The sequence below is a fragment of the Balaenoptera borealis genome, assembly GCF_965194805.1.
Source record: "Balaenoptera borealis genome assembly, chromosome: 2".
NCBI classification, from domain to species: domain Eukaryota; kingdom Metazoa; phylum Chordata; class Mammalia; order Artiodactyla; family Balaenopteridae; genus Balaenoptera; species Balaenoptera borealis.
In genome coordinates this window covers 155,416,748-155,432,055 of record NC_138867.1, presented here as the reverse complement: position 1 = coordinate 155,432,055, position 15,308 = coordinate 155,416,748, and the positions used below count along the sequence as shown (strand labels likewise).

Here is a 15,308-nt window from a genome sequence, read left to right as displayed (position 1 = left end):
GAGGCTGGAAGTCCAAGATCAAGGTGCTGGCAAGTTTGGTTTCTGGTGAGGCCTCTCTCCTCTGCTTGTAGATGGCCACTCTGTCCTTCTTGCTGTGTCCTCACATGGCCTTTTCTCTATGTGTGTGTCTCTTCCTCTTCTTATAGGGACATCGGTCCTATTGGATCAGGCCTCCACCCTTATGACCTCATTTAACCTTAATTTCCTTTTAAAAATCTTACCTCCAAATACAGTTACATTGAAGTTAACACTTCAACTTATGAATCTGGGGGGACACAATTCAGTCCATTACAGGGGTGATGATGTTGAGGGATTTGACGCAGAGTGTTTCTTTGGTACTGTATGAGATCTTCAGAGTCACAGCTCTGGCTTTGTGATCTTGGGCAAGTTATTCAACCTCTCCCAGCTCCAGGATGGGAATAACAAAAGTAGGTAACTCACAGGGCCAGGGCTGGATTGACTGCAGGGATCCTTGTAAAGCCCCAGCAAACCAGTAGCACTCCAGGGACGGTGGCAATTGTTGTTCCTCCTATGGGGCCTGTGAGTTTGGCATGACAGGTTGCTGTTTCTAGACTCGTGAAGCAAGGACAGAGTTAATCAGCCCAAGGATGGCAGGAGCGTCCTGCAGTCCAATATGCCTGGTGGCGTAGGAGTATCCCAGGCTCCAAGGCACAGCGGGTTCCCAGCTGATGTTTACAGATAGCAAGCTGCAAGCCTGGGCTTGGCTCTGCCTGTCAAGCACAGATGGTTTGAAAAATGACACCCAAACTGGCTCAGGGTTAATCAAAAGATTACAGAAAGAAAATTGGGGTAGGCTAACTCCAGCCTCTCAGACACAAGCCTCAGAATCACATCTCCCTCCCTGATTCCTGCCCAATTATCTGCCTCTGCTTCTAAACCACCTCATTCCAGCAAGAAGTGAAAATTGGCTAGACTGGAATTACAATGGCAATGCTTGCTGGGTGGTATTTCATTTCTTTCCCCTCCCTGCAGTCTCAGCTGTCAGGCTAGTTCTCCCATATTTTTTTGTGGTTTGACTGGAGAAGGGGAATATGTGGATGATGGTCTGGGGTGTAATCTGGGGGGTACAGGTCTCAGCAGAATCCTCCAAGCTGTGCTGCTTCGGTCAGAATGGAGGCCTTGAAACCTTGATTTCTCAAATAAAAGCATGTGTCGCCTCTTGGTCAAGCTGGGGAAGAACCAGTTTTGTCTTTTTTACTTTCCTAGGCCAGGTCTGAGTTTTAGAAATGAAGGGAGCATCATATAGGAAGTAAAACTGGAACTTGGAGACAGACAGCCTGACTTCCAATTGTGGCTCTGTCCCGAGCTGGCTGTGTGACCCAGAGCCAGGCCCCTTCCCGTCCTGAAGCTCAGAACTTCTTATCTATAAATTGGGTTAACGAGAGCTCTCCACCTTCTAGGGTTCTTGTGCGTATTAAATAAAATTGTGTGTGCGGTGCTTAGAGCAATGTCGGGCACAGAGCAGGTGCCATGTGTAGTGTTGCAATGATTGCTATAAAATCTTAGAATTCCAAAACTGGAAGGGACGCTTGAAGCTAGCAAATCCCTCATTTTAGTGATGAAGAAACAGAGGCCCAGAGAAGGGAAGGGTCTGGAATCGAAGGCCCAGCTCCCAATCTGCTGCTCTTTGTAGTTCTAAGACCACGAGAAGGAACACAATGGCTTCAAGAAGAGAGGACCATGGTGTGCTTTAAGTTCATGGTCCTCCTGCCCTCATCCCAACAGGAGGAAGGCTTTCTTCCGCCTCCAGACTCTGAGGAGTACAGGGAGTGGGATCACTGGCAATGGTAAACGTTTTTCCTCATGTCTCTTCCTGGAGTCCTGGCTTCCATTGCATACAGATGGCCTGGGGTGCCTGTACAAGTTCCTCATCTCTGCTTCTTCTGCACAACTCCCTGCCCTCCAGTGGGGCCCTCAGAGCCTGGGTCCTCCCTCCTGCCCTTCCAGTTGGGGCGCAGATGGACACCGAGGAGGAACCCGACCTCCCCTCTGCGCATCTGGCCAGCTGTAGTGGGCGGGCAGCGAGGGCCATCCCACAGAGCACTGGAGAACTGGGATGGGAGAATGACCAGGCCCCTGGTCTAGCTTGCACTGATCTCTCATCTCATCAAGGTCACTGTGGCTGGTGGCTTCTGTCAAACTCCTGCATAGAAATTCAGAACAGGGAGATGGGGCGTGGAGGCCTCTGAATCAGCCTGACAAAGCCCAGGCCTCAAAAAGGGACTCCAGTCTCACAGCCTGATGTTGCTGGGCAGGAAACGTGATTAGTCATCATTTATTCAACATCCATCTGGTGCTCAAGGCATCACCAATAAGCCCCATGCAGTGAGTGCCCATGTTCTCACAGGGGCAAGGGGATGGTCAATAAAAACAAAAACCACTAAATGAAAAGGATAATTTCCACTGTTGACAAGTTCCCGATTACGGAAGATGTAATTGAGAGTGACTGGGCGTGGAGGGGGCAACTTTGAAGGAGCTGTACATCTAGAGAAGAGCCGGAAGAAGACTTGACTCATAGCCTTGTTTCTTTCGGCTCTGCCTCCTTTCTGCTGGCTACGAGTCCGAGGTTTAATTGCATGAAAAGAAGAGAAGGCTGGGAAGTTGGCTTTTCCTGGGCAGCTGTTATGTGCTGGGTGCTGGGTATGCCACGTGCACCATCTCCTCGTAGCCCCATGAGGAGGGAATTACTGGCCCCATTTCCCAGGGGAGGACACAGACTCAAGGTGGCACATGGCTTGTCCCTGGCTATCCTGCCAGAAAGTGGCAGGATTTGAACCCAGGACTGTCTGGCTCCAGAGCTGTGCTCTTGCTTGCCCTGCACCTTCCTGCCGCCCATGGCTGCCTCACATGACCACGTCCGCTCTCAGGAATCAACAGCTGTCTGGGACTTGGGACTTGCGGTCTGATGAGAGAGGTGGTCTGGGGAAGATTCTGTGGCCTGGAAGATTCTGGAATCCTAAGAAGAATGGGGAAGGTGAGGGTCACACTGGCAGGGCCAGGGACCTCTGGGCCTCCAAAGGCTGATTAAGACCTGATTTGATCCACTCCACCCTGTGTGTTTGTACTGCAGCCCTCCCGTCTGCCAGAGGGGCCCATTTCCAGCTACTTTTAATTTGGAACAAACCAGCCGGTCCCCCGTGGTCCTAGAGTTAATAGGATGTCTGTGCAGCAGGGCTAGGATAAGCAGCTGAACAAATTATTTCTGCCTGGTATTGGTGTCATTTGGAAGAAAGGACCAGTGGCCCCAGAGAGGGACAGCCTTGGCAGGTGGCGGAGGTCCCATCTTCCTCTGTCTCCTCTGCTATGGGACTACAGGGACCCCAGAGAGCTCCTGGTCAGCAAAAATGAATCAGGGAGTGATGGGTCTGCTACAGAGGGGCAAGGACAAGAGACCTGTAGGCTGGGATGAGGGCTACTGGACATGGGAGAGCCAAAGCGAGCACACTGCCCACCCTGGCAGGCTCTGGCTTGGGACTGGAGAGGCAGGAATGGACCAGAATATTGGAACTTTCTGCCTATGACAAGGCACAAGCACTCAGAGGTTCCCAGTTGCAACCAGGGAGGGGGCTGAGCTAACATGAGCCCTTTGCTCGCCTGAATGGCCAGGACAGCAAGCCAGCTGGGGCCCGGGCTGGTGGGGACTCTACCTCCCCAGCAAAGAGAAGTGCACACAAGCTGAGCTGCTCAGGAGGCAGGAGGTGCCCTCCTTCTGGCAGAGGGCACTGTCACATCTCACAGGTTCCAAGATCCCCAGAGTCAAGGTCATTGCTTTTTTTAGACAATTCTAGTAATTCTAGACTGCCTGGTGCCCTAAAACTTGTGTATTTCTCCACTGGCAAGACAATTTCTCACACTTACCCTATAAGAATGGAGCGCAGTGAGGGAGGGCCCCTCATGGGTGAGGAGCTTGAGACAGCAGGGGTCTGGGCCCCAGCGCACCTGTCCCAGAGGTGATTAGTGCCTCCAGGAGAGCACGCATGGGTCTGTCTTGCTGACCTTGGCCTGTGGGGCGTTCCCTTTCCCCATCAAGCTTATTCCTTAACCCAGGTCATGCCACATAACGGAATTTGCCCCAACCCCTTGCAAGATAGGTGGCTGCACTGAAACAACCCAGCAGGTACAACCATTTCTGACAAACCCACCTACAAAATTAGTGGGAAGCTGGTGGCACTCTGCCGGTGACAAGGTGGGGAGCAAAGCCCTCAGGGGCATCCTCTCCAGCCCCGTGGAGAGGCAAGCACCTGGTCTTGACCCCAGTAGAACTCAGGTTCTTTTCCAGCCCTGCCACTCATTGCCAGCTGGGCGACCTGGCTAAGCTAAAGGTCCGTTTCCTTAAAACAATTAAAATGGAGATTGCAATGCCTATTTCCAGGGTCAGGATGGGGCAAGGCAAGAGAGGTGCCTAGGGCATGCAGTTTAAGGAGCTCAGCTCCCTGCAAGTGCAGGGTCCCCTCTTGACCTGCTTGCTGCCAGCCTGTGACTTGTATTATCCTTGTTAAATTAGAAAACAGCCTTGCGTGGTTGATACTGCTATTATCTCCAATGATCAGGGAAGAACCTTGGTTTTGGGAGGTTGTGCAACTCACCCAAGCTCACACAGCTGGTGGACCACAGGGCTGGGACTCCAGCCCAGTCTGCCTGAGGGCAGAGCCCTCCCCACATTCAAGGTCAGTTTCTTGAGGCTCCTGAACAGCAGTGGGGCGGGGAGGCAAGAGGAACGGCTTGTCTCCGATGGGTCTGAAGCTGAGGTCTTGCCTAGCACACAGAGAACCGACCTGGGCGGGGAGGGAGGGGGAGCTGGGGCTCTAGGGCAAGGTTCTTGAGATAAATCTTACACGGTCATCACCGCCCCCCTTCCAACCCCGCAGCTACGCGGGTGGCCAGGACAACTAGAAGCTCTCCTGGATTGGATTTCTCCCTCCTGCTTTGCGTTGGCTTTGCCATCTGCGCCTGGGGTGACGGATGGGTTCCCCAAAATGCAAAAGGAAATGGGCTTAAACCTCCCCAGCCCCCGCCCCCAGCCCTGGGGTCTCTGCCAGGGCTGGGGAGCTAGCTGCGCAGGAAGGAGACACGTTCCTCAAAGCCTGGTGTAACTGGGCATCCAAGGCAGGAGCTGAGCTTCTGGTAAGTTCTTCTTTAGGGCAGGGGAAGGCCTGGCTCTGGGAGTCACACTCCTAACTCCTAATCAGGGAATCAGGCGTGGAAAGTGGCTCGCGTGTCAGTCTCAGCACAGGGCGGAGCCCTAGGAAAGCAAGTTCAGCAGAGGGGAAGCAGCGAAAGTGCTGGAGACGAGATGCTGCTCTCAGAGTCTGTGTCAGGGGCTCAAGGAACAAGCAGTGAGTGAGAAGTCTCTGCCTCAAGATGCTCACCGCCCCGAGAGTACCAGCTAATCACTGTAGCAGCCCCATGGAGCATTGCCTCAGGACTTATTATGCGGGTATCTTTTTTTTTTTTTTTAATTTTTATCGGAGTATAGTTGATTTACAATGTTGTGTTATTTTCCGCTGTACAACAAAGTGAATCAGTTGTACAAATACATATATCCACTCTTTTTTAGATGCTTTTCCCATATGGGCCATCACAGAGCATGGAGTAGAGTTCCCTGTGCTACACAGTAGGTCCTTATTAGCTCAGGAAGCTTTACATACACAATCTCATTAAGTCCCGTAAGGAGGCCATTTACGATTCCATTTTATAGATTAGGTACCTGAGGCCAGAGAGGGGTAAGGGACCTGGCACGAGGCTTCCCAGCCAGTATGCAGAGAACCCAAGATGTCCTAGTCTGGCAACCAGTTGCCTTTGCCACTGCATAATTTGTTTGCAAACTTCTTTTAAGCTTTTTTTTTTTTTAAACCTTTTTTAAACTCGTTTGTTAAATTTCAGAGAAGTCCAGTATGTGAAACAAATCAAAGTAGAGCTGAAGGGGCAGGAGCGAGGGTGCTAGGACACTCCCCCATCCCCAAAACACACACAACCTCCCCTCTTCTGACCATTTAAATGCCCTTCCCAAGACCCTAAGAAGCTCAGGCACGGTTCTGAATGATTTGTCTGGCTGGAGGCTCACCCTCTGACCATAGACTGAGCACCTCTGGGACAGGCGTGTGCACGGGGCTTCCTAGAAGCTCAGGCTAGTACAAGCATCGTCTCAGGGTGCCACGTAGCGCTGCTTCATTCATTTAATGCTATTGGCGGAGCACTCACTCTGGGCTGGGCCCTGGATGCGTAGCTCCGGCTACAGTGGTGAGTAAAAATGCGCGTGGGCCCTGCCCTCATAGAGCTTAAGTCAAGTGGGGAAGACGGCCTTAAGCAAACATGTTCCTAAAAGAGACACGGATCACATATTGTGATCAGAGCTATGAAGGAAACAGTCAAAGTCAAGGGGGAGGACCTGATCTCTGAAAAGGACCTCCGTGAGAAATCTGGGCCACTGGCAGCTGAGACCAGTGAAACGGGGCATTGCTGGCATCAGGGGGAGGTGGCCAGGACAGGAGCAGGCAGGACACAGAGGGGGTGAGCATGGGCCCTCCCTGTTCCCCAGTTATTCCCAAGGCAGGTAAGAAACAATAAATTGCCCCCAGGACCAGCAGGAGGTACCTGGTGCTATGGAATCTTTACATTCCTCAATCCCGAAAGGAGCAAAGAGAAATACTTCTTCTAAAGGTTGGATTATTGCAAATCTAGGACTCAGTGTGATGAATAATGAATAAGTGAAATCACAATGGAAACCAGAAATCGTTAGGCAAATGTCATGTGTCCACGTAGGGTGTAATCTAAATTCACCTAGGGCCGGTCTATACATTAGAAAGACTGTTCTCCACTCTCCTGCTCTAGGCTTGGCTCTGCTCTCTTGGTCATTTATTTTAAAAATATTTATTGAACACCTGGGCTGGGCAGAACACTGGCTTCCCATCCTGTGCCTGGCGCAGAGCCAGGGCTGTGTAAACTCTTGGTGCCCTCTGTGGAGCCAGGAGGCATGATCGTGCCCTGATGGCTGCCGTGGGTCGCCTCTCACATGAGTCTGAGAAAACTCAGTAGTGAAGCAGGTCGGAAGGAGTCCAGGCGGCCACTCGGTCCCCACTACCGGTCCCTGTGGAGCCCTTTCTGTGTCACATGGATCTTAGTCTCCGGGATTCTGAGCAGAGAGAGGGGGCCGTCCTGACCCACTGGCTGGTTTCTCTGCAAAGGCTGACGCTCTAATGCTGCTCCCTCTGCCAGCACCAACCTCCTTCCACTGCCCAGCCCTGGCCCTCCTGCTCGGCTCAGTTTAGATGCCACTTTTGGAGGAGCCTCTTCACCTGCTCAGGCTATTCTTCTCTGTGCCCTTTGGCCCCCATGCCTCCCTCCTTCTCAGCACTCAGAGTGATGTCCCCGTGGGGTCTGTGTCTTTGGTCTGTGCTCCCACTGGAATGCACGTTTCTTGACGGAGGGCTCGAGTCCTATTCATCCATATGTCCAGTGTCTAATGAGTGTGGCGCAGCGCAGGTGCTCAGTAAATAAATGTCAAGTGGATGGTTGTGGGCAAATATGCAGACAAAAATATCATCCTCCTCATTTATTCAAATAGCCGTCCACCCTTTCTCTTAATCTCTCTGTCTCTCTCTTACACACACACACACACACACACTTTTGCATACACTCTCTCTCCCTGACTGACCTCACCTGCTCACACTCACCCCCTCTTGAGGCATTATGTCCTCTGTGATCTCTCTCCCCCTGCCTGGAGTGTACAGACCTGCCTGCCGTCGGCTACATTAAAGAGATTTTGACCCTGGGCAGGCAGAGGGGTTGGCCTGGGTCACCCTCTCCAGACCCATGCCCGTCTCAGTCCCTGACCTCTCCTTCATGTGGGGTCACTGCAACACACTCCGTAAAGGGATCCCGTGTCTCAGCGTCCCTGGATCCTTGAAACAGGGCTGGGAGGTGGATAGGTTAGCTTCATTTTACAGATGAGGAAACCGAGGCTCAGCAAGGCTGTGACTTGCACAGGGAGCGAAGCTGGGGTTGAGACCTAGGTTTCCTAAGTTCAGGCCAAAGCTCTTTGCATTCTATTTCTGGGAAGTAGCGACTGGGATAGGATGCTGCCCCTCACGCATCACGCCCTGAGATCCCGGGATCCTTGCGGAGAGGATTGAATGCGGGAACCCTGCACGATCCCCTAAGTCCTCTGCTCTCTCCGCCTCACCTCAGTCTATCCCACTTGGAGCCCCTAGTAATTCTGCCTGGCAGCCTGACCCTTAGCATTGGGCATTCAACCCACCTGAGCTTCCTGCAGGGGCAGTGCCCTATTTCAGAAGTGCAATGGGGACAGAACAGGAGCTATGAAAGGGCCAGAGAAAGGAGACAAGCAAAATCTCATCATTCCTTCTCCCATACCCACCTTACAATTTCATCATGCTGGACCCGCCGGGCAGCCGGGGACCTGAACCAGCTCATTAGAGATGGCCATACACAGCCTTTATATTCTCTCATTGTCACTTTTTATTTTTTGGCTGCGTTGGGGCTTCCTTGCTGCGTGCGTGCTTTCTCTAGTTGCGGTGAGCAGGGGTTACTCTGTTGCGGTGCGTGGGCTTCTCATTGCGGTGACTTCTCTTGTTGTGGAGCACGGGCTCTAGGCACACGGGCTTCTGTAGTTGTGGCTCGCGGGCTCTAGAGTGCCGGCTCAGTAGTTGTGGCGCACGGGCTTAGTTGCTCCGTGGCACGTGGGATCTTCCTGGACCAGGGCTCGAACCCGTGTCCCCTGCATTGGCAGACGGATTCTTAACCACTGCGCCACCAGGGAAGCCCTCTCATTGTCATTAAAAAAAATCCCCGATCAGGGGTATGTGGGCCTCCCTCCTTCCCCAAATACCCTGCCCGCCGCTTCCAGTGCATCTCCCCCAAAGAATCTTTCCTCCTGAACGAAGGGCATGAATATTTAAAGTCGCTTTTTCAGCCAGTGCAACCACATCTCGCTGCTGCTCTCTCTTTAAGTTTTATCTCCAGAAAGTTTGCCAGAGTGTCTCTGAGTCCCTCACACTCCTTGGTACAGAGTGTAACATGGGGCCCCAGAGACAGGGACGCCCCCTGAGAAGTTAGCCTCCCCTCTGCATCCTGGGGCTGAATTGCACACGTGCAGTCCTAGTTCTGGTCCACAACCATACCTTCTGGGCTACCCAGGCAGTCAGACCTGAAAACTCCCTGCCACCCCTGTTCTTGGGGAATGGGCATAGGTAGGAGATGCAGAGGGACAGGGATCCAAAAAAAGCAAAGGAATGATGAACAAAGCCCCAGAAACGCAAGACCCTGGAACCCAATGAGAGGAAGCTCTTGGCTCCTGACATCAGACCCAGAGCTGATATAGATCCTGTATTCACCAGTGCACGGTGGATTCCAGCCCCAGAGCCACCTCCTGCTGGCCCCCTCCAGCCTCTCTGTTCTGCAGAATTACTCACAGCCCACTGCATCAAATCTCTCTTTTATCAACAAGGCACAACACTCCGTGGATAACTTCTTGAAACTCTAGTCATGCTAAGCTGCTTCTAGGGCTCTGGGAAGGGTTCTGTCCCTCTGCCCGCCTGGAACCAATCAGCCACACACTGCCAAACCCATTTCCAAAGTTCCAGGCAATTACAGCCGCCTGAGCTCCCTGGCCTGGTGCCCGCCTGCTCGGGGCCAGGACCCAGGTTGTCAGCAACCCTGAAATCCAGCCCCCGATTTCTCCCCAGCTTCCTCTGAGACCCAGGCGCACGGGAATGGCCACACTTACCGCACCAAGGCACTCTGACCAGCCAGACCACACCAATACAGAAAACGAGGGTCAAGGCCAGGCTCCCTACCTTTGCTGAGGGTCCCAGTGATGAGCTTAAAGATGGTCTGGGCAAATTTCACGAACCCAAGCTTGCATCTTTTGGAGCAGCCGCTCATGGTGGCAGAGGGAAGGCAGGCTCTGTTGTCAGCACCCAGGAGGCAAGGCACCCACCTTGCGTGCCCCTGGAACTTGGAGCCTGCCTGGGCGAACCCTGAGAGAAGGACGCACCCCAGAAGCTACGGGAACAGCACAGCTGCCTCTGCAGTGAGTCCGGCTTCTGCATCCAGAGAGCCTGCAGGGCACGATAACTGCTCCCTTCCTTCCTGCCTCCCTCCACCCCCTCCCGCTGTCCACCCAAGTCCTCGCCACAGGAGGATCTCAGGATGTCAGGACTGGGGCAGCACTGCCAGGGCACAGGGCGCTCTGAGGGGACGGAGGAGGAGGGTGAAGCTGGGCAGCGCAGGGAGGGAGGAGCTGGAGCTCTCCCAGGCTTTGCTGACTGTCTTTCTTACATGGCAGTGGTAATGTAGCAATTAATACTCGAGTCAGGAGGGAGGGGACTGCCACGCAAAAGCACTCCAATCCACAGCCTCCCGGTTCGCTCTCCCGCTCTTTCCTTCCTGGTTAATCTAATAGACCAATTTTCTGTGCCGTGCCTTGATCGGGATCTGGGAGGACTTCCCTCCAGAGCAGGAGACCACTGCTTTGCGCTCAGTGGAAAGTTTGCAGGCAGCTTCTGAGCGGCCTGGTTTGCATCAAGGAGAAGTCGGGCTGAGTGGGGAGCCCTGGGGGAGCTGGCTTGTGCAGCTCCCTGGCACCAGCAGCAGGGGCTGTCTGCCTCCGTTGATTTGGAAAGTCAATGCCTCTGCTGCTTCCCGGCTCCAGGTGCTCCGCCCTCCACCCCAACACACACCCACTCAAAGTCGGCTGTTCAACTCCAGCTCCCACCCCTACAGAGCAGCTAAGAGTCTGTGCTCTCTCATCAGGACAGCAGAGGAGTGCAATTAGGGCTTTTCTTGACGAAGAAAGTACTCCTCGGAGATGCCATAAAGGAATGACCGAAATTCAAACAATCTGACTACAGTACAATACTCTTAGAAGTAAAACTGCACGGTAGTATGCAAATATGAACCCCAACTATTGCTTAATAAAAAGTCTGGCTGCTGTTCAGTACCATAGACTCTGTGGGTTGCATGGAACTTCAGGGGGACATCTCATCCCACCCTCTACACAGGGCCGTGAACCTCCCCCATGACATCCCCACTTTACTTTCCCTGGTGATTTAAAGGGTCCCCATGGGCCATCACCATGGGTATCACCCACCAATGCACCGTGGTTCCATTTGAACAGCAGATATGAAATCCACCTGGCATTGAACTAAACCATGCCCTGGGAATGTCTCTCTCTTCCTCTCCATCGGCTTGTCTATTATCTGTTTCTCTGGGATGTTTGAGAGCACTAGATTGCTTAAGAGCCAGAGAAGGGAGACCACCCGTTGATAAAATGCCACATATGCCAGAACTCATGCTCCGGGTCTAGTTTCTTTCCCATCTTCTGCGAGTCACGTGGAAATGAATCTTGAAACGAACCTCAGCCCTCAGTTCACCAACAAATTTCAATTCCACGAACAGACCCAGGAGACAGCCCACTAGCACAGAGCCTTTCTCCAAGCCCCAAAGTGGCCTGCGCTCCCTGACTCACCGGCATGGTTATGAGTCACAACACATACAACAGAAAGGAGCCCTGGAGGAAAATACCCCCTTGCGTTTGATGTCTTAAGGTTTGAAACTGCCATGTTATTCACTCTTTGTCTTAAGGTATTGAAGGTCCCAGTTAAAATGCATATGGTACCTGGGAATGTTAATGGCACTTGTTCTTTTGTACACTTGCTCATATATCCAGTACTTACTGAACTCCCAGTCTGTAGAAAAGGGCTGAGCAGCCTGGGTGCAGGAAGCACTGAGGGCCCAGGATGTAGAAAATGCTGACCCGGGCACACTAGATAGACATGGTCGGTGCCCTCCTGGATCTAACGGTGGAGTGGACTCATCATCAGATGTGAAGCCCTTGTCAAGAATCGTTTATCCAATGAACTTTGCTCACTTTGCAGAATCTTAGTGGGATGGAGATGCAGGGCACATAGTGATGGAGAAGAAAGAGGAAAGAACTGGGGTGTGAAACATCACCAGGTAGGCAAGCAGCCGGCCAAGGGCAGCACTACCTGGGCACCAAGGAGGAGGAGAAGGATTAGAGAAAGATTAAAAGAGCATGTGGTACCCACCTGACCGTTTTGCCAAGGAGAGTCCTGCCCTCTGAATGCAGAATTCACTTCGTAGGACATGGAACTCTCAGCTACACCCAGTTGCTTCTCTCTTCCATCCCACACAAGGGAAGGACACTGAAAACTGAGAAGCCAAAAAAACAAAGGCTGTGACTTTAGTGACGTTAGCTGACCCTGAACTTGGTCTTTCGGCTGGAAACCTGGCCAGGAATATTGCTGGAGGAGGAACTTCTGGAAGGCTGTCAGCAGCGTCTATTTGGGGATGACGGGAGATCTCCGGAGGGGATTCGTATTTGGGCTCCAGCTCAGGAATCTGGAATCCCAACATTTGAACACACAGGGGTAAAGAAGCAAAGGCACCTATTGTTTGAAGGATCGGGCCAATCTTACAAACAAGTATCTCATAACTCCTCCAAGCAAGACAGATAATGGTTAAGACCATGGATCTTTGCACCTTTAATCACTCGTTCATTCTACACCCATATATGTTGAAAACACTGTTACCATGACCTCTGCTCCAGCCATTGAATATACAGTGATGGACAAAACAGAAAAAGTCCTGTGCTTGTCAACTTCCCATTCATGTGGTGGAAGGACAGACGCAGTCAACCAATATGTGCATATATCGATTGTGCTTCGAAGAAAAAGAAAGCTGACTAAGTGGATAAGAGTGACAGGAGCTCCTATTTTATAGGGTCATCGAGGAAGTCTTCTCTCTATTAAAATGACACTTAAGCAGAGATTCCAAACCAGCCATACAGCTCCCTGAGGTAATAACTGTTAGGGCTGAGGAACAGCAAGTACAAAAGCCAACGACAGACCTGAGAGCCTAAGGTCTGCAGTTTAGCAATTGTTGGAGCAAGCCAAAGAGCCTCAGTTTTTTCATCTGTAAAATGGGAAGAACAATTCTTACCTCCTAAAGTTTGGGGGAGATTTAAATGAAATCAATGTGATTAATTTAGCTTCTGGCATACTAAACCACTTTGTCAGGGGCAAAGGTCATTACTGCTGCTCCTACTACTGCCACTGTTGTTGGTGGTGCCACCACTCCTGCCCCGTCCCCTAAAAGAATTCATGCTGTGTAGGTGAAGCTTCATGGTCACTGGAAATCGTGGAGCAGGGCTCCAAGTTTTAATCTCCCCTAGTAGTAACTCAAACACTAAGCATTTCAGATCCTCCTCTGAACACAGCAAGGCATCAAGTATCTGAACCCTCAGTCTTAAATAAATGACTCAGGCCCAGAGAGGGTCGGCAGCATCCAAAATATCACACAGCAAAACCCCCAGGAACGTGGGCAAGGTGTTTAGTGTGCCAGGAAAATTCCCAGCAAAGGAAGGCAGGTTGTGCCTCTATTAAATTCATGATAAGAGAGTATAGGAGAGGATTCTTCTCTGCTCAAGAAACACGGTATTCTGAAAACAAGGAACAGAAGAGGCCACATGGTATTCACATGGCTCCAGGGAAATTAAACCGTCAGCAGGCTTATAATTAGTCAGCCTCCTTGTACCAGTGTGCGTTAGCCAAAGGAACTCAGGAAGACACTTATCTCTCCACCTGAAACTGTTTATGGGAATCTTCACAAACTAGTTCCAGGGAGAAGGAGGAGAGGCAGATGGGGGCTCCAGATGGCGTCTGGGCCCAGGAAAGTACACTGACCTCTCTGAGTGCAAGGCTAAGACAGGACAAACATGCTATTCTTTAGAGGGTGGAGAGGCTGTCCTCACAATGATAACGATGACAGCAGGATTCATTGAATGCCTTCTACATGCAGGTGACTGCTCTAAATACTCACTTTGCCCAGATCTAATCCTTATAACTCTGTGAGGCAGGTACTATTATGTTACCGACTCTATAGGTGAGGAAAGACTCAGAGAAGGAAAGTAACTTGTTGATGGTCACACAGCCATCTTGAGTCAAGACCATTTGACATTTGACTCGAAAATTCATGGAAACTTATTTAGTATCTCATCAGGGTTCAAAATTAAAGCCACTGGCAGTGTGAGGGAGACGCGTTTTGCCTCGCTATTAAAAGAAAAAAGCAGCTGTCCCTTAAAATCATAAACTCCCCATCCCTAAAACATCGTGGAGAGAGAATGGAGACATTCATCCTGGAGGGAATTCCCTGCACGGCCATGGCTGTGGGGATGCGAGGGAGGTGGAGAGTAGGCACAGATTCAGTCACAGAGCAGCCAGGAGACACAAGCCACACCAGCTATTTTAACAGAGAGAATTTCATATAGGGACGTGTTAAGCAGGTATTGGAGGACCGGAAAGGCAAAGGGGGAGAGTGAGGCATCACAGAGGTGGTAGCTGCAGGAAGCAGCTGCCTGCTCTAGTGCTGGGGCTGGGGGTAGGGGTGACAACATAAAGAACTGGCATCCTCAGGACCTAGAAGCCTGGAGGAGGGACTCTGTGACAGTGAGACTCAGACCTTTGCGGAAGGACTGCTGGCTGGCTGGTGCTAGCATCTCTGAGGCAGACCTATGAGGTTGATTCTGGGAGTTCAAAAAAGTATATATCAGAAACTGGAAGCTGCCGCCACTGCTAGGGTAAAGCACTGTGGCCGCGGGGACACGGGCAGGAGCAGGAAGCTGCCTGGAAGGGACAAGGCCCCCTCTCCAGCCTGCAGCCTCCCTCTCCGCCATGGCACAGCCTGTCTTGGCACTGCTGGCAAAGCAGAGATGTGGCTTGCAGAGTCCCAGCCCAGCATCACGGAGCAGGGCAGGGAAGAGAGCCCTTGAAGCTGGGGGTCAGTAGCTTAATAACCGGCACAGTCTAGGTGTCTTCCCTTCTAAAATTCTAGAATCCCACTATGTACCAGGCACTGGGGATGCGCCAGCCAAAAAGACAAAATCCCTTCCCTTGTGGAAATTGCATTTTCCAGGTGGAGTTGGGGAGGGGTGCTCAGACCATAAAAAAACAAACAAACAAATTTATAAGGTAGAGAATTTCAGAGGAGGAAAATACTCTGAAGCAAATAGTGACCAGTGTGCGTTTTTCTGATCAGAAGGACTGAGTCCTCTCAGAGCTCACTGCACAGCTCTTAACAGGACAACCACCAAGAGGAAAAGGGCAGATTCCACGGGGGTCAGGATCATTATAATCACCATGACTTGTTACTCTGTGCTGGGGGTTGTATTTGGATTATCTGGGTCTTGTCACAAACTCATGAGGTTGGTATTATGATTTAATTTTACCCATTTTACAGATGGGGAAGTG

General features: G+C 51.5%; 1 protein-coding gene across 1 annotated transcript in view; it reads right to left on the bottom strand.

Annotated features, from left to right (window-relative positions):
* KCNIP1 (potassium voltage-gated channel interacting protein 1) overlaps nt 1-12,074 on the bottom strand; it is a 349,870-nt gene extending 337,796 nt beyond the window's left edge. Inside the window, exon 1 of the mRNA XM_082378805.1 lies at nt 9,837-12,074. Within this exon, the coding sequence (XP_082234931.1) occupies nt 9,837-9,924 (88 nt within the window). The 5' untranslated portion in view covers nt 9,925-12,074. The remainder of the gene's footprint in view (nt 1-9,836) is intronic.
* Between the last annotated feature and the right edge of the window lie 3,234 nt (nt 12,075-15,308).